Genomic DNA, 18,922 nt, shown 5'->3' with positions numbered 1-18,922 from the left:
GCCGGACTGTTCTTCGTGACGCATGTTTCTCCCAAGAGGAATTGGATGCCTTCAACTCGGGAGACGCGCACCTCCGTGCCGCTCAAAATGGTCTAACCAGAGCCATGGAGCAGTATGTAAAAGACATACGGTGAGAAAATTTGGTGATTATATATATCAGTAGCCCCTGAGACTTGAAATAGTTAGGATAACTGATTTAAGGATCATTTGTTATGCAGGTTCTTACAGAAAAGAATACTCAACTGTCCCAGGAGCTGGAAGAGTGCAAAGCCCAACTTCAGGCCGCACTAGCCGCAGCAGGGGAGCCCAAAGAGACCCCCTCTGGTAACATATCCTTCAAATGATAAGTATCATATAGAATGCGGCGTGTATGCAGATCTAACGATAAAATTGCAGATGACACTGGAGTAAATCTGGATAAGCAACAGCTCCTACGCCAGCTGAAGGCCGGTGAGACCGTGCTTACGAGGGTGAGGCAGGAGAAAAATGATCTCCTAGATGCCAACACCAAGCTGGGCGTGGAACTACAAGATGTTCGTGCCCAACTATCGGACTCTATTAAGGAAAATCGGCGGCTTCGACGCGGCATATTTAGTAAGTGTTTGAACGAACTTTGATAAAGAGTTCGGCGAGGAAGCTGGCTGACAGAGTTATGTCTGTAGGTATGCTAACAGGTCGTCCTGCCGAGGAAATGCCCGGTTCAACGGGTGACCTTCTTCCCGAGCTCTCACAACTGCACGAACGAGTTCGGCAGGTGATGCAAGGCGTCGCCCAGGCCTTGTGGCCATCCGTCTCCATACCCGAAGGCCTTGGAGAGCTTGCAGAAAAGCTAAAGGGAGTGCAGTGGCGCTTCCGATTATGGAAGATATCGGCCTGCCGTCAGGGCTCCAAGGAAGCCTGGGCAATGGGGAAGACACGATACACGAAGGCTGGCCCGAACCACATGGCTGAAGTCAGACCTGTGGGGCCCGATGGGAAGGAGATCCCTGTGAGCTTAGTGTACGGCCAAGTAGAATTGGCCGCAAAGTATTCCCAACAGGACTGTAGACTAGACAGCCTATTGGATGGTATTGAAGAGGAATTCAACCAGTCAAATTGACTATGTAATTTTAAAGTGACATGTACAATGCCTTCTAGCCGTATTGTAGATCGTTTGTCGTGGCGGACCTTTTTGCTTCGACCTCGGGACCCGACGGTCCGGAGTGTATCTGAATACCCTCTCGGTTATGTAAGAACCGGGGCATGCGTGGAGACCAGACGTAGGGGTCATTAGTGCTTTATCAGACAAGTGCCCAACTAGTTATGTTATATTACATGGGTAGTAAGAAACATCTTCCAGGGAGAATAGTTCCGTTAAGGGTTCCTTTCCCTGGGTAAGCATGCCCTAAAGTGCATGTCCGGACTGCGACAAGAAGCGCAGAAAAAGAATCTGGGGCAGATATGGATAATAAATAAAAGTCATCTTTTGTTCATCGACCAAATATTCCCTTAAGAACGCTAGCTTTCGGCTTCACCTAGTCTGAGGTACACGTCTGGCTGACCCGGCGGTAACAATCGCAGAGGTGCTCCCCTTATGCCCTAGCCGAATTAACGGGAACGTAGGGCATAAATACAAGATCCAGGCAACCCAGCTTGGCCAAAACTTAAGTCATATCGATGCATATAATGGTGAAAAAAGGTACATGCGAAAGTATAACACATGTGTTGGGCGTGAGGCCCAGGTAAATAATTTAAGCTTCTATGAAAGAAGCCCCTAGGTATGAAGAGTGCGGCTAGCGCATCTGTAATGTATGAGTGAGGCACAAGGTGACCCTTGAAGGCCTAGAGAAATAAAAGAAAGAAAGGGAAACAAGACAGATGATGCATATGCAGAAAATGGACAAAGGGAGGGGACTGACATAAAGTCCGGTGCTAGGCGTAGAATCTTCGAAGTCTGGCTGCGTTCCATGGGTTTGGCTCGAGTGGACTAGTCGATGCATCCCGCAGTCGGTACGCTCCACCGGTCAGAACTTGGTCGATAATGAAGGGACCTTCCCATTTGGGCTCGAGCTTGTTCTTTTTCTTATCCGGCAGCCGTAGAACTAGTTCGCCAATGTTATAAGTTTTGGCCCGTACTTCTCTGCTTTGGTATCTGCGAGCCTGTTGCTGGTAAAATGCGGAACGGGCTTTGGCTATGTCGCGCTCTTCTTCCAAGGTGTCCAGACTGTCCTGCCGATCGAACTCCGCTTCTCTTTCTTCGTACATGCGCACTCGAGGTGAGTCATGAATTATGTCACAGGGCAGGACTGCCTCTGCACCATACACCATAAAAAACGGTGTATATCCGGTACTATGATTCGGCATGGTCCGCAGCCCCCAGAGTACGGAGTCGAGCTCCTCTACCCAGTGCGTGTCAGACTCCGTTAAGGAGCGCACTAATCTGGGTTTAATGCCGCTCGTTATAAGACCATTTGCTCGTTCGACTTGACCGTTGGTTTGTGGGTGATAGACTGAAGCATAATCAAGCTTGATGCCCATTTTGCTGCACCAGAGTTTTACCTCGTCGGTCGTGAAGTTCGTGCCGTTATCAGTGATGATGCTGTGGGGGACGCCGTAACGGTGTACAACCCCGGATATGAAATCTATCACCGGTCCGGATTCGGCTGTTTTAACCGGTTTAGCCTCTATCCATTTGGTGAATTTATCCACCATGATCAATAAGTATTTTTTCTTGTGGGTTCCCCCTTTAAGGGGTCCAACCATGTCAAGCCCCCAGACCACGAAGGGCCATGTAATGGGGATTGTTTGGAGGGCGGTGGGTGGCATGCGGCTTTGATTTGCAAAGAGCTGGCAACCGGCGCAACGTTGGACCAAGTCCTGTGCATCTGCCCGGGCCATTGGCCAATAGAATCATGTACGGAAGGCCTTGCTTACAAGAGCCCGGGCTGCGGCGTGATGACTGCCGAGTCCGGCGTGAATTTCTGCCAAAAGGTTCCGCCCTTCATCTTCGGAGATGCACCTTTGAAGGACTCTGATAGCGCTTTTTTTGTACAATTCTCCCTCATGGACCCTGTAGGCCTTTGATCACCGCACTATGCAGCGTAACTCATTTTGGTCCTCCGGAAGTTCCTGTCTAGTTAGGTAGGCCAGGAATGGTTCTGTCCATGGGGCAATAATGGCCCTTATTTCGTGGGCTGAATGTGTTATTTCGGTGGCGTAGCCTCCGATTGTGTCAGAGAGTTCGGTATCGGGTATTTTGGCAGGGTCCGGACTGTTGTTACCGGTGTCCCCTTCCCATGCTACGGATGGCTTGAAGAGCCTTTCCAGAAATATGTTGGGAGGGACCGCGTTGCGTTTTGCGCCGATGCGGGCGAGGATATCCGCCGCCTGATTGTTTTCCCGAGCCACATGGTGAAATTCGAGCCCCTCGAACCGAGCTGACATTTTTAGGACGGCATTGCGATAAGCTTCGATTTTCGGGTCCTTGGCATCAAAGTCTCCATTTATTTGGGATATTGCAAGGTTCGAATCCCCGCGCACCTCTAGGCGTTGAATGCCCATGGATACTGCCATCCGGAGACCATGTAGAAGGGCCTCATATTCGGCTGCGTTGTTGGAGTCCGTATACATTATCTGTAGTACATATTGAACGGTCTCCTGTGGGGGACGTCAAAACGATGCCAGCCCCCAGACCAGCCAACATTTTGGAGCCGTCGAAGTGCATGATCCTGTTTGAATATGTGTCGTACCCTTTAGGGAGTTCGGCTTCCGTCCACTCAGCGACGAAGTCAGCCAAAACTTGCGACTTAATAGCTCGCCGTGGCTTGTAAGTTATGTCGAACGGGAGGAGCTCAATGGCCCATTTGGCAATCCGGCCCATCGCATCGCGGTTGTTTATAATATTGTTAAGTGGTACTTCTGAGGCTACCGTTATCGAACACTCTTGAAAGTAGTGTCGCAGCTTCCGGGATGCCATAAATACCGCGTACGCTATCTTTTGATAATGCGGGTACCGTGATTTGCATGGGGTAAGGACAGTGGACACATAGTAAACCGGCTTTTGAAGGGGGAATTTGTGTCCGTCCACTTCTCGCTCGACGACGAGCACTGCGCTTACTACTTGATGAGTTGCCGCAATGTATAATAGCATTGGTTCGCCAATGTTTGGCGTGGCCAGGACTGGGTTTGTTGCCAATATGGCTTTTATTTTGTTGAGTCCGGCCGTGGTGGCATCCATCCACTCGAAGTGTTCGGTGCGCCGAAGGAGGCGATAAAGGGGTAATGCCTTTTCTCCCAAGCGGGAGATAAAGCGGCTTAGAGCCGCCACGCATCCAGTCAATTTTTGTATTTGTTTGAGGTCTGTTGGGGTAGCCAACTGTGACAACGCTCGGATTTTGACCGGATTAGCTTCAATACCTCTACTGGAGACAATGAATCCCAGGAGCTTTCCGGCTGGTACGCCGAAAACGCATTTTTCCGGATTGAGCTTGATGCCATATGTTCGGAGGTTGTCGAATGTGAGCCTCCAGTCGTCTACTAGAGTTTCGACATGCTTGGTTTTAACGACCACATCGTCTACCTATGCCTCCACTGTTTTGCCGATCTGGTTTGCCAGATATGTCTGAATCATGCGCTGATATGTTGCGCCGGCGTTTTTGAGCCCGAAGGGCATTGTGTTGAAGAAGAATGGGCCGTATGGTGTGATAAATGCCGTTGCGGCTTGGTCTGGCTCTGCCATTTTAATTTGATGGTAGCCGGAGTATGCGTCGAGGAAACATAATGAATCATGTCCTGCGTAGCGTCGATGATTTGATCGATGCAGGGGAAGGGGAAGGGATCCTTTGGGCAGGCCTTATTAAGGTCCTTAAAATCGACGCACAAGCACCAGGATTTGTCCTTCTTTGGTACCATCACCAGGTTTGCTAGCCAGTCTGGATGTTTTATGTCTCTAATGAATCCGGCCTCCAATAGCTTGGCTAGTTCCTCTCCCATGGCTTGTCTCTTAGGTTCGGAGAAACGTCGAAAAGCCTGGTTGACTGGCTTGAATCCTTTTAGGATATTTAGGCTGTGCTCAGCCAGCCTACATGGGATTCCTGGCATGTCTGAAGGGTGTCAGGCAAAAATGTCCCAGTTCTCGCGTAGGAACTCTCGCAGTGCGGTGTCGACATCAGGGTTTAATTGTGCCCCGATGGAAGTTGTTTTTGTAGGGTCCGTTGGATGGACTTGGAGTTTGACTATTTCATCTGCCGGTTTAAAGGAGGTGGACTTGGATCTTTTATCGAGTATCATGTCGTCCCTGTTCACCATGGAGCGCAGCGCAGTTAGTTCCTCGGCCGCTAGGGCTTCGGATAGTGCCTCAAGGGCCAGTGCAGCTGTCTTATTTTCGGCGCGGAGTGCTATGTCCGGATCACTAGAAAGAGTGATGATTCCGTTGGGCCCGGGCATTTTGAGCTTCATGTACCCGTAATGGGGTATGGCTTGGAAGATTGTAAACGCCTCCTGCCCTAATAGAGTGTGGTATCTGCTGCTGAACGGGGCCGCTTGGAATGTAATTTCTTCGAACCTGTAATTATCCGGCGTGCCGAATACCATGTCTAGTGTGATTTTCCCAGCACAACGTGCTTCTCGACTGGGGATGATTCCTCTAAAGGTTGTGCTACTTTGCTCAATGTGGCTCCAGTCTATTTCCATCTTTTGAAGAGTTTCCTCATAGATGAGGTTTAATCCGCCGCCGCCGTCCATCAGTACCTTGGTGAGTCGAAAGCCATCCATGATTGCGACTGGTGCTCGGGTTGTTCGGAATTTAGGTTTGTCACTGGCATTGAAGGTAATAGCCGTGTCACTCCAAGGATTTATTTCTGCTATGTGGCAGATTTCGGCCATGCTGCGGAGTGTTCGCTTGCGTCTATTATTTGACACGAAGGTCTCAAAGACCATTAACACCATATTGTTGTCCACGGGATGGTGCTCTGTGGTATTTTGGAGGAGTAGATCCTCACCACTTTTGGCCACCTGCCGGAGTATCCAACATGCTCTAAGGATGTGCGTTGGTATTGCATCCGCTGTACTATGAATTTTGCAGGGTCCGTTGAGCCATCCCTCCAGTACGGTTCCTTGCCCCGTGGAGGGCTTTTGCTTTTTGGTAGTTAACCCAGGTGTATTCTTATAATGCACCCTTTTATTTCGGACTGGGTTTGTATTCAGGGCCGGATTATCCCAAAATTTTATTTCGGTTTTCCAGGTGCTTTCCATCGCACAATACTTTTGTACTATGGACACCAAGTCGGCAAAGCGTGTAATTTTGCGGCGACTTATGGCGTTGAGGATTCCCTTGTCCGTGCAATTATTGCAGAAGAATGAAATTGCATCTTCCTCGCGGCAGTCCTTTATCATGTTCATGACCAGGAGGAATCTGGCCCAGTAATGGTGTACTGTTTCTTCGGGCTCTTGCCTAATTTGGGATAGATCGCGTATGTTTGGGTGGGTGGGTGGAATTGAATCCGAATCCTCATCCAATCTGAGACTCAGGGGCCAAGGAGTTTCCGAACTCGGAAGTTTGGATTCTTGGATGTTTTCCGATAAATCTAGCCCGCTGCCTGATTCTAGGTTCAGGCCTTGAGTGACGTCCTCCCCTCCGCGGGTATCCGGCTTGGAGGGATTGGGAATCCGGACATAGCTAGTCCTTAAGATAGATGAAGGGTTGCCGCATTGTTCCTCCACCACTGCAATGTGATGGGTGACCTGGGGAGAGTTGATCTCTCTCACATCGGGTTTAGGCCCAATCTGATCGTAGTCTGTAGCGACTCCCAGGGCGGCGATGCGATCCAAGAGCTCGTTCAGGGAAGAGAGCTCCATTGGATCTAACTGCTCGGCGAGTTCCAAGTTGACATGAAGATTGCTTTTGATGACCCGAGAAGTCATCATCGGCGTAGCGGTCGAACAGGCGGTCATAAGAAAACCACCTAGCCGGAGAGTTTGGCCGATAGCCAAAGCTCCCTCAGCAACAGTGCCGTCTTTAAAGACGGGATGAGACATCCTTCCTAATGGCGACGGCATAGCGGAACTCTCAATGAAAGCACCAATGTCGGTGTCAAAACCGGCGGATCTCGGGTAGGGGGTCCCGAACTGTGCGTCTAGGCCGGATGGTAACAGGAGGCAGGGGACACGATGTTTTACCCAGGTTCGGGACCTCTTGATGGAGGTAAAACCCTACGTCCTGCTTGATTAATATTGATGACATGTGTAGTACAAGAGTAGATCTACCACGAGATCTGAGAGGCTAAACCCTAGAAGCTAGCCTATGGTATGATTGTATGTTGTGGTTGTTGTCCTACGGACTAAAACCCTTCGGTTTATATAGACACCGGAGAGGGTTAGGGTTACACAAGGTCGGTTACAAAGGAGGAGATATCCATATCCGTATTGCCTAGCTTGCCTTCCACGCCAAGTAGAGTCCCATCCGGACACGAGACGAAGTCTTCAATCTTGTATCTTCATAGTCTAACAGTCTGGCTATCCGGAGACCCCCTAATCCAGGACTCCCTCAAGTGGTGCACCGGGTGCATGTGGGAGCGTTGGATTGCGAAACAGACAACAGGGAAAATGCTCGGATGCATGAGACGAACATGTATGCAAATGAGATGCACATGATGACATGATATGAAATGTGTGACATGAAAAAAATGGAAAACGAAGACAAAAACCCAACCACGAAGGGAATATCATATCACATAGCCGAAAATGGCAAGAGTCGGAGTTACAAATATGGAAAGTTACATTCGGGGCGTTACACCAGGCCTCTCATGTCTTTTGTTTGCTAAAAGTGCCTCGATTGTCTTATGTTTACGTAATCATATAACACAGTTCACCATGAGGCCGATGTAGCAACATAAATCTTGGGATAAACAATGTCACTATTGGATTTGATGTGTGCCGATGTAGCAACAAGGATGTGTGCCAAACCAAACCAATAAATTGGAGAAGAAATACGAGGCTATATTAATCATGCATAAAAGAGTTCATAGAGAACCCAAATAAAATTCATGGATAGATCTGATCATAAACTCACAATTCATCATATCTCAACAAACACACTGCAAAAAAATTGCATCGGATAGAACTCCAAGAACATCAAGGAGAGCATTGTATTGAAGAACATAGAGAGAGAAGTAGCCATCTAGCTACTAACTATGGACCCGTAGGTCTGTAATAAACTATTCACGCATCATCGGAGGGGTGACAAGGTTGATGAAGAACCCCTCCATGATTGTTTCCCCCTCCAGCAGAGTGCCGAAAAGGCCTCTAGATAGGATCTCATGGTCTGGAACTTGCGGCAGCAAAAAAAGTATTTCGTGGACTCCTCCGAGGGTTTCGGGATTTATGGGTGTTTATAGAGGCGGAATTAGGTCAGACGGAGCCTCAGGAGCCCCACCACCCATCAGGGCCCGGCAACCCCCTGGGCCCGCCCTGGGGGTGGTGGGCCCATGCTCCCATGCCTGGTCTTCTCCCGAAGCTTCAAGTGTTCATTATGTCCAGAAAAAATCTCCAAAAAAATTTGTGGCATTTGGACTTCGTTTGGTACTGATATTCTGCGAAACCAAAAACAAGCAAAAAACAACAGCTGGCACTGGGCACTAGGTTAATAGCTTAGCCCCAAAAATGATATAAAGTTGCTTGCAAATGTATATAAAACATCCAAGATTGATACTTTAATAGCATGGAACAATAAAAAATAATAGATGCGTTGGAGACGTATCAATCTCCTCCTAGGAGGTCTTGATCTCCAAAGGAGTGGTAGATGACCAAAGCCCTCTAAAATATCTCAGTATACTTTGCTAACCATAACTAGGAGGACCTGGGGGTCTATATACAGTGTGCCACATGATAGGAGAGGAGGAGAGGGGATACATGGGCGTCTGGCCCGGTTAGGCATGCATAGGTGCCGGATGTCTGGGGCTTCGCAGGTCGCCGAATGTCCAGGGTCGGGGCCGAATGTTCGGCCTGGCCGCTGGTCACGGTACTGGTGTCCGGGAGCCGGATTTCACGAGCTCAGCCGGATATCTCTGGGGCTTTTAGGCCAGATGTCCGGGCCAGAGCCGGATGTCAGGCTCCTGGAGCTTCGCAGCGGCTTCCTTGCTGTTGTTGCTCTTGTCTTCAGGTGCCAGATGTTCGGGCCATGGGCCGGATGTCCGGTCGCTGTAGACTTCCAGCGGTTCCTTCCGTCGTGCTCCTTTGCGCGCCTTCCTGGGGCTTGGTCTTCATTTCGAGTGTTTCCGAGGAGGCCTTCTTCGTACCTAAGCACACATAGCATTTTCGATTGAGGTAGTAGCCATGTTTCATGTGGTTCATACGGAAGCTCATTAAAAAGAGATGTCACCTCGGTCTCGATAGCTTTTGCACGTGCTCGTGTTGTCGGTCCACTTGGCACTTGGGGAGACGAAGGTAGGTCCATGGGGATGATCGTGGGATGCTCCGCATCAAACACTTTCCGAGATAGCTGGAGAGCATCTTTATGATCACCCAGTTACGAAGTGACTTCTGATACACACAAAGTATTCTTCTGGTATTAGGGAGTGGCACGATTTCATGGTCTAAGAAACATATACTTGACATGACTAAAGTTGTAGCAATTAAACTAAGTGATATGATCTGATGCTAAGCTTATGGTTGGGTATGTCCATGACATCATTCTTCTAATGATGTGATCCCATTATTAAATGACAACTCATGTCTATGGTCAGAAAATCTTAACCATCTTTAATCAACGAGCTAGTCTAGTAGAGGCTCAATAGGAACACGGTGTTTGTTTATTCATCCACACATGTATTTAAGTTTTCGGTCAATACAATTCTAACATGGATAATAAACATTTATCATGAACAACAAAATATGATAATAACATATTTATTATTGCCTTTAGGGCGCATTTCCAACACCTCTCCCATCACTTCCCCAGCTAGAGACGCTGGCGGAGAAGCTCCAGGATCAAGCCGGCCCTGAGCTCACAAAGCTACTTTTTGCCTCTCTCAAAAGTAGTTGATGCAGTGTCCACGAGTAACCCCTCTTCGGTGTCCGCATGCACTGAAGAATTGGCGTGGTGATCACAACAAGTCAAGAATAGGTAATATATTTATTATTGCCTCTAGGGCGTATTTCCAACACCTCTTCCATCACTTCCCCAGCCAGCGACGCTGGCGGCGAAGCTCCGGGATCAGGCCGGCCCTTAGCTCACAAAGCTACTTTTTGCCTCTCTTAAAAGTAGCCGGTGCAGTACCCTCATCAGTGTCCGCGTGCACTGAAGAACTGGCGTGGTGATCACAACAAGTCAGGAATAGGGGCACCGACATGGCCGAGCGAACAGAGAAGGAACCACGGAGAAGGTCAAAAGAAAAAGACAAGAAGGAAGCTGAGAGGAAATGGTGTGTTCTACCTCCATAATGCATAACATCATATCTTGATACATAGTTACTCAATTTATTACTATGCATCTTACTTCATACGGTATCATACAATGATATTTAAATGTGTGCCATCTCATCAAAAATACTTAGTTGGCATATATAATACTTTCTCTATTCACTTTTATAAGACGTTTTAGAAAATTCTAACAATGCCCAAAATAGTTCAAATCTGGCTGTCCAAAACATCTTATAAAAACGAACGGATGGAGTACTAGTTTCTATGACATTTTCGTTCTGATTAGCCTAGGACGAGGCGAAATCACATTCTCTGATGGGCAAGCAAATATCGGGGAGAGAAGTGCATATTACACCCCCAACTCTAGCCTTAGTCTAATATACACCCCTCAACTTCAATACCGTCTAAAATACACCCCCAACTCTCAAAACCGGCTAGAATTCAACCCTCCCCTCCCTGTGGACCGGTTTTGACCCAGTTTAACCGGTTTTGACTAAGTGAACAGTAAAAAATAAAAACTTAAAAAACAGAAATACTTTTTTTGAAAAAATTTAAAAAAGTTTCAAGTTTTTTCACCGCGTGAACAGTAAATTAAAAAAAATCACCTTTTCAGCATGTTTGGACACGTGAGTAAATTTGAGATGTCCGTAAATTCGAAAAAAATTCAAAATTTTCAGCATGGTGAACAGTAATTCGGGAAAAAATCCAAAAAAAATCACCACGCGCTCAAACATCATCCATGCAAAAAAAAAGGGTTTTTTACAAAAAATCAATTTTACTGTTCACCAAGCTGAAATTTTGAAAAAAAATCGAATTTACGGACATCTCGAATTTACTCAGGTGTCCAAACATGCTGAAGCATGAAAAGGTGATTTTTTTTTAAATTTACTGTTCACACGGTGAAAAAAACTTGGAACTTTTTTGAATTTTTTCAAAAAAAGTATTTATGGTTTTTAAAATTTCATTTTTACTATTCACTCAGTCAAAACCGGTCAAACTGGGTCAAAACCGGGCAACAGGGAGGGGATGGTTGAATTATGGCCAGTTTTGAGAGTTGGGGGATGTATATTAGATGGTATTGAAGTTGGGGGGTGTATATTAGACTAGGGCTAGAATTTGGGGGGGTGTAATATGCACTTCTCTCAATATCGGGCGTATGTTACAGTACAGGTACAGGTTTCACCTATCCTCCTCCGGTGTGCACCAGGGAGCTCTGCTCACCGTCGTCGACCAGGACTCCCTATGGCCGTAGGGGAGGGGAGATGTGCGGCCGCTGTCCCCGGCGCGTGCAGCGAGGAGGAAGGGAAGAGCCGCCGCGCCGTTGCTGGCGTCGACGGCGACGACGACGTGCGGCTCTTGAGAGACCAGGGTGGTGTTGCCGGCGACGCCGACGCTGCCGATGAAGATGGCGGCAGTCTCTCCCTAGCGGTCCTCCCGGCAGAGGCAGACCCGAACGTCCTCCTCGCGGCCGGCTGCTGCTGCTGCTGCTGCTCCGGCGTCGTCGGCTCTGACAACATCCCCTGTCTTCGCGACGAAGACTTGCGCAAGCTCCTGTCCGGTGACTGTCACACAGGAGGGGGAATTTCAAGATTGGGAACAGGTGGCAAACGTCAAACTGAAACTATGTCTAATTTCCTTAGTTTTAAAAGGAATAACGATTTCATTTTTGGAAGATATGGAATTGGCAAGCAATGAAATAAATACCGCTAAACAGTAGTACTAGCACTAGATCACTATTCACGTAGATTTTTTATATCCTCAAAATGCGATTAAATTATATTCCGGCATTTAACAGGTTCTTTTAGATTTTCCCCAAATTTTATAAATGTGGATTCCATGGGGTTTGCACGGAGATGGTACTCCCTCCGTTTTTATTTAGTTCGCATATTAGCTTTGGTCAAAGTCAAGTTTTACAAACTTTGACCAAGTTTATATACAAAAATATTAAGATATACAATAACAAATCAACAACATTACATTTATTATTAAATGTACTTTCACATCGTATAGATTTATTATGATAAATGTCTATATTGTTTTCTATAAACTTGGTCAAACTTTATGAAGTTTGGCTTCAGTCAACTCTAATATGCAGAGTAAATAAAAACACAGGGAGTACTAGTTTTCAGCTGATAGTTAAAATATTAGTCTTCAGGCAAACTTTCACTGTTGAGACAGGTTGTTTTGAAGAAAATTGGTGAGATAAGGTAATAAACTATAACCTCCAATTTTGGTGAAAGCCCTTTCAGCATTGCCAGCTTCCTCTCAAATGAGTTGCCCAGCATCTACATGCAACAAATACAGAAACTAGTCATTAGATTGATCTTGAATTGATCCAGTGTGCAGCCTAATTTTATGAGATATGTGAACAACTAAAAAATGAAGCCGGCATTGATGTGCACTTCAGTAGCACTTACAGCTGCAGCTTGTTTTGAGCTATCCCAGTTGAAGAAGCTGGTGAAAAATGCAGGTTCATCGCCTTCCGCGACAGCATACACGGTTGTGTCAGTGATCGACCGTGGTCCATCCCAAGCAATGCCTGCCTGAAGGAACATCTGCAGGTAATAGAGAAGCACACTGAGTTTTGTGATTTCCCTGTCGCACAATCACAAGTTGGAAACACTAGGACCTTGCCGAAGTCGAGGGCGTGCTCCTTGGACGTGACACCTGAGTGAAGTCCAACCCAGACGAAGATTTGTTCGCCGCAGTCCAGTATCAACGTCTCCTCAGTTGCCAGGTCATCCTGCGAGAAGCTGAATACCTCCTTTGCCTGGAAGAATGGAATACCAGAAGAAATTATTCAACCTTTTCAACAGAAATCAACAAGGTACGAGTCGGATGTATCCTTCATTTCCTGTGGTTCATTGTAACATAGCACTAACCTTGAACAGACCTGAAAACAATCATATAGCAGGGTCAGAACTGATCTTATGCGCAGAGGCTATTGGAAGGAAAAATATACAACACTATTGCACGCACATTGTTGAAAAGTACACGTATACAGATGTGGATCTGTTGGCCAACCCTTGACACACTTTTCTTTGGAGTATTCTGATCTTCCTCCTAATGTTGTCCAGAAACGGTCAGGTTCAGAACCTTCTCTTACTAACAATGATTGCTTCAGTGGCTGCAAAATAGCACTAAATATAGTCCATAAGGTGAATACATTACAATCTATAGAAATATTGTAATAAGACACAAAGGGGTTTGTTTGCAGTGTTATCCTTACACACAACTTATCCATCATTCTATCAAGTAGAACATGGTCACTGGGTGAAGAAAGACTTCCTAGCCATGTAAAGAAAGAAGCGCCGTCTTGCAAAATGTAACAGTGTGACAAATTAAGCGAACTTGCAGCCTGCAATTCAGTAAGTAATCCAGTAACCATAGGATGATTTAGAACAACAGAGGATTAAATGATATTTAAGTGTGATTTGGCGTAAAAGGCTAACTCTGAATATGCATTTGTATTATGGTTTTGCCCTAACTCACCAGATGAACCTGAATGGCTTGTATGCAATCAGGTCTCAGCCCTTGAACCCGGAATAATGCGGCCCCATCTTTCTGGTACAGTTCAGTTCTATTGCTTTTCTGCAGAATAGAGTTCTTATATGCAGTACTCCTGCCACCCTGCAAACGAAGATGAGAAACTCCAGCATTCATATCCAAGTATGCATCCCTTCATTAACATCCAAGTACATGAACCACGCATCATGAGAAGTATACCTTGAATATGATCAGTGACTTGAATACTAGGAAAAACAACTCTGGTTCTCTGCCCTCAAGCACTTGCCCCTGAAATTGCACTTCGCAATTGAGTGATACTTGAATAGCATGGCAAAGACTCTGGTTTTATTTTTTGTCAACGCCAGGATTTAGAGTGGGACTAAGGAGTGAATTAGCTCACCACAACTGCACGTCCTTTGACTGAATCAGCCATGCTTGGCATCAATGAAACTGTGGCAACTCTATCTTCCTGCAGCCAAATTCACAAACTAATTTAAGTAACATGCAAACTACTGACAACATGCTATATGCGTAAACAGAACCAAACACTATCTCAGTAGCATGGCTGCAGCTGACCATGTTAATGGCTTTAATTTCTGATTAGTGGAAGTGTTCCTTAGCAAGGGAAAATATGAAAAAGTGCCTTTGATTTACACAAGACTAGCAAAGAGTAAACCTGTACACTATCTTGTCCAAACCAAGCAAGGAACAGATGATAATCTTTTCCATCTTCAGCGTAGCTGTACTGTATGATATAGCAATCTCCGTTGTAAAGTTGCTCCAGCTCCTCGGTGCAAAGGAGTGTTACACAACCACGGTCCACCAGCCAGACCTGTGGTATATCCTATTTTGTTAAAAGACGGATTCACGTATGCATCACATCTAGGCAATGAATTTTACCTTCAGACAACCATTACTACTGATGAGCTGCCGAGGTTTATCATCTGGAATTTCTGCAACATCATATCCCTGATGCTTGAAAATTGCTGCAACATAATTCTGCATTAGACCTTGCCATGATATTCGCAGATTTAATGAAACCAATAGTTACAGAAAATTACTATGGTCCTCACACCTGCCACTTTCTCCCGCCCTGCCTCGTACAACTTCTGCACAACATTCTTAGGCCAATGCTGAAAATGCAGCTTAAAATCGACAATTTCATGACCTTCAGTCATTATAACAGTGCGGCCAATTGATGATCTGTCTTGTAAGTGTACGTACTCCTACAAAAATAAGAATTTGTTTCAAGCTTATGGAAAGACTTAAGTAGATAGCACTAATCAAACATGTTAGCAGCCCTCGTCTGTTTCTTCTATGGTTGTAACTCATCTGAACTATATTTTTTCTGAAGATAACAAATATCTGCATATGAGCATATTAAGAAAACAATTGTGGTTCTGGTAGGAACTTTCCTACCAAGTTAGCCTACAAAATAACTAGCAGATATGCAATGATAGCAAAAAGGAAAATAATCAGGTATCCTTATGCTTACCTCTAATGCGGTAGCAGATGTCTTCTTCTCTGAAACTAGTGTTGTCATCCCTATCCACAAGAATATTTCAGCTCCACAGTCCAGTATGTAACTTCTGTCGGACTTCAGCATTTCTCTTTCTAAAACATGTGTCTCCATGGGAACAAGGATTCTCTTGTTAATCCTACATACAGGAAAGTTTACAAATATAGTTTTACATACTAACTCAAGGTTACTAATGGAGTCTGAATTAAGCGGGGGAAGTCACCAAAAAAGTTTCTTGGGTGAGGTAGTCATCGGTCCCCCATTGGCTGCGTCTGGTACATCACGAGGAATAGGCGCATAGCCTCCAAAGAGGTTCCAAAACTCACCAGCATCTGAATCACCAGCAAGCTTTCCATCCTCTATACAATCAGTAACAAACAAAAATAAAAACCTAAGAATATTCTATCCTTGCTAATGGAAGATGTAATTTCATTCAACACTACCTATTATCCCGATCTCACATCTGCCGCAGTGTCGGTTTTCTCTCAGATGCTTTATGACATCTAGTGCCATAGCCCTTGTTTGTATGCAAGAATGACAACCGCTGAAAAGGAAAATCTTGGATGGTGTGTCCACTATAAATGCCGCCTTATGATCCAGAGAGGACCGCGAAAATGGAACCTACAAACATCATCAGAGTTGTCAGTCGTTAGTAGTCTTACATTGACTCACTAAGATGTGCTGAAAATTCTTTGGTTTAGCAATTTTTACTTCTCTTAGACGAGCTACATGCTCTCCTTCGCACCGAAACATCGTGGTCCCGTCGCATTCATCCCCAGATCTTCTCCAGTGCGAAGAGAAGCTACCTTGTACAGGGATGATGCATGGTTTGAAGTATGACAAGAACTTGTCGGATTCTTCGCCTTGTGTTTCCCTGTACTGGATCGCGTGAGAGCCCAGCGCCGCATCCAACTCAACGGCCTTGTCAGAGGCCATCAAACAATCTTCCTAGGTGACCACAATGCAGGATGGACAGCAGGACACAAAGTAAGTCATAAGCAAAAGGCATTTTTAAGAAAAGAGTGACAAGAGGGCCCAATTAATTGATGTGGTCGTAACACGCACACCTCTTTGGCCTCCTCCCCTATCCAGTAATGCACATTATGCCTTCGAGTTCCGCTCTTGACTTCAGCTGTCTGAAACATTGTACAACATTTGAAATTACTCAGTGATGTAAATAGGCTAATAAAATGTACGATTTTACAGCTGAAACAGCCTACCCTGGAGAAGGACTTACATGGAGTATGATATAGCAGTTCCCAGTGTAGAACTTGCCATGGAAGGATTTTGCAATTGGGACTACATTGGTGCCCATAATACACCAGATATCCAGCCCTCTGGAATATTATATTGATTTAAAGTTAAAATTTTAATAAAAAATTGTACAGCCTAAGCTAGATTTATACTGCCTAACATTTACAGCACTGAGGTAAAATGAAGAATAATATTGCTTGACGCACAAAACTTTTGAAGCCACGAAATTTATTTCCACATTCCCTCCCTGATTAGAGAGTTCCAAGCAATTATCTTTGCTTATACAAATCTTAAGTAGTAACAGAGCAGCGTTATTGCAGTGCTGCTGCTCCCCGGTAAAAAAGAAAAATTAACAGTGGCATTTTCTGAAGCGAAAGGGTAAAATTAGATGAGAGGGGGGAAGTGAATGAATCAGGGAGGCATATTCAAATGCTGATCCAAGCTTTGCCCGGAATCTAGTTCGAGAGAACAACTGAAAAAAAAGAAAAAGAACAGCAAAGAGGGCGAGGGGTTAGGGAGCAGGAGGAGGGGACGTACGGCTTGTCGCCGACGCCGAGGAACTCGTCGTCGACGCCCTTCATTGTCGACATGGCCCCTCGGAAGGACTGCAGCAAGAGGAGGCAATGCGAGCTCGCCCCCACCAAACAAGTGAGCAGAGCAGGGGAGGAAGAAGATGAAGAAAAGAAGAAAAGGAAAGGTGAGCAAGCAGCTGGTAGTGAAGTTTGGTGGAGCTGCAGAGGCTAAACAATTACGCACTTTCCCCTCCAGCGGGCTCCACCAGAGCCGAGAAAGGTAATGGAGAGAGAAATCGAGGGCGCGTCCATTGCTTTGCCTTGAAGGGCGTGACGTGCGAATTTACCGTGCTGTCTGACTCGCACTCCCCGTGTTGTAGGGGCATCTCCGCAATCAACAATTGTGTCACTTAGGGTGTGTTTGGTTGCCGTGCGCTACAATACCCGCATTATATACACTTCTCCACCCAATTTGTCTATGCAAATGCAGCCTCAGATGCACCATATGCATGTTGTTTGGTTGCCTGCATGGTACGAACCACACTACCTGGTGTTTGGTTGTCTGCATGTTAGTGGATAAACACAAGACATGGTGTTTGGTTGTATGCAACGTCTGGTGTGTGGTAACCTCTTCGGCTAGTTGATGAGGTTACCACCACACTTCGGCATCACACATCATAAGCACAACAGAGTATAAACAGAGCATTAACTAGCATAATTCAGATAGAGAAAAATTCAGCATAGGTCACAAAACTTGAGCAAGCTGACACTTAAGTACCACTACAAAATATCCGAACTACAGTCCATATACTTACGCAGAGGATTCACTTTGGTCCGTATATACGAATTGAGCTACGTATTCGCTGACTTGGCCGAGTCAGCCGTTGCCAGCTAAGCTTTGACCGCCACATGTGCAGCACCTGGTCCGGGGGAGGGGGGGTTAATACTAGTAGTTCCGTTTTTTTTTTTTGCAAATGCGCCAACACCTGGTCATTAAACGCCCCGCACCTGGTCGGACCGCACCCGGTCGCACCCACCCTCTCTGCTCCCGCACCCTCTCTGCTCCTGCACCCTCTCGGCTCGTCGTCGCTGCCGAGGTAGTGCGTTTGCTCGTCGGCATCGACAACGGCTCCATGAGCACGTCGTCGGACGCTGAGTCGCCGCCGTCCGCGCCGTTCTGGAGGGGCCTGCGCGACGTGCCTCTTGCTCCTTCGCGTCGTCGTGATGATGCCTCGCCGCCCCTGTACGGTACGTCGCCGTTGCCAGCAGCTCCGTTGATCGATCTGTGCAATTTAGCTCCCGTAAAGAGTTCCTGGCCGCATCAATTGCGCGTACGAGCTAGGGTTTGGCCGTTCGTTCAACTCTTTGACGGATTGGGTGTGGGGTGGTAGGGTTTTAGCAGTTTCTTGAAGATCTTTGTGGCAGGCCAAAACTAGGGCTGTGTCATGGGGGGTTTGCAGTAGATGGCCATGTTTGCAGAGATCTGGAGTGGTTAAGGTTCTTTCTCCCCCCAATTTTTCATCGGTCCAGGGGTCTAGGGTTTAAGCAGTAAAGTTTGCTTTTAGTGTCAGAGTGTTAATTGGAGCAAAAATTGTTGTAATTTGCAATTACATTGTGTCAGATTTACCAAAGATGGTTGCTTTTCGACCTGTAAGATCATACATTTGTTAATTGGAGCCATGAATCTCTGTTTTTCTTTCTGAAAAGGTAAAAAAGTCTGAATGTCTGAACTGTA

At 46.2% G+C, this 18,922-nt stretch overlaps 1 protein-coding gene across 3 annotated transcripts; it reads right to left on the bottom strand.

Annotated features, from left to right (window-relative positions):
- Positions 1–10,432: 10,432 nt before the first annotated feature.
- Positions 10,433–17,454, bottom strand: LOC123191485 (villin-1). Of its 3 annotated transcripts, XM_044604204.1 has the most exons (20): positions 17,213–17,454; positions 16,659–16,758; positions 16,489–16,557; positions 16,133–16,369; positions 15,865–16,042; positions 15,645–15,780; positions 15,398–15,560; positions 14,978–15,128; positions 14,803–14,888; positions 14,579–14,734; positions 14,303–14,371; positions 14,122–14,190; positions 13,888–14,025; positions 13,625–13,753; positions 13,375–13,522; positions 13,278–13,288; positions 13,025–13,165; positions 12,813–12,950; positions 12,618–12,680; positions 10,433–11,957 (listed from the first exon to the last, which is right to left on the bottom strand). In XM_044604204.1, exons 1-20 carry the CDS (start codon positions 17,263–17,265, stop codon positions 11,613–11,615), a joined length of 2,580 nt encoding a protein of 859 aa, XP_044460139.1. In that variant the 5' UTR covers positions 17,266–17,454; the 3' UTR covers positions 10,433–11,612. The 3 variants fall into 3 exon arrangements, with proteins under 3 accessions (XP_044460139.1, XP_044460143.1, XP_044460148.1); XM_044604208.1 differs by lacking the exon at positions 17,213–17,454 and having other exon boundaries at positions 16,133–16,365; XM_044604213.1 differs by lacking the exon at positions 10,433–11,957 and having other exon boundaries at positions 12,525–12,680.
- Between the last annotated feature and the right edge of the window lie 1,468 nt (positions 17,455–18,922).

This window comes from Triticum aestivum, chromosome 1A (assembly GCF_018294505.1).
Source record: "Triticum aestivum cultivar Chinese Spring chromosome 1A, IWGSC CS RefSeq v2.1, whole genome shotgun sequence".
Lineage (NCBI taxonomy): Eukaryota > Viridiplantae > Streptophyta > Magnoliopsida > Poales > Poaceae > Triticum > Triticum aestivum.
Note: the sequence above shows the minus strand (reverse complement) of the source record. Positions and strands in the feature narration are given on the sequence as shown.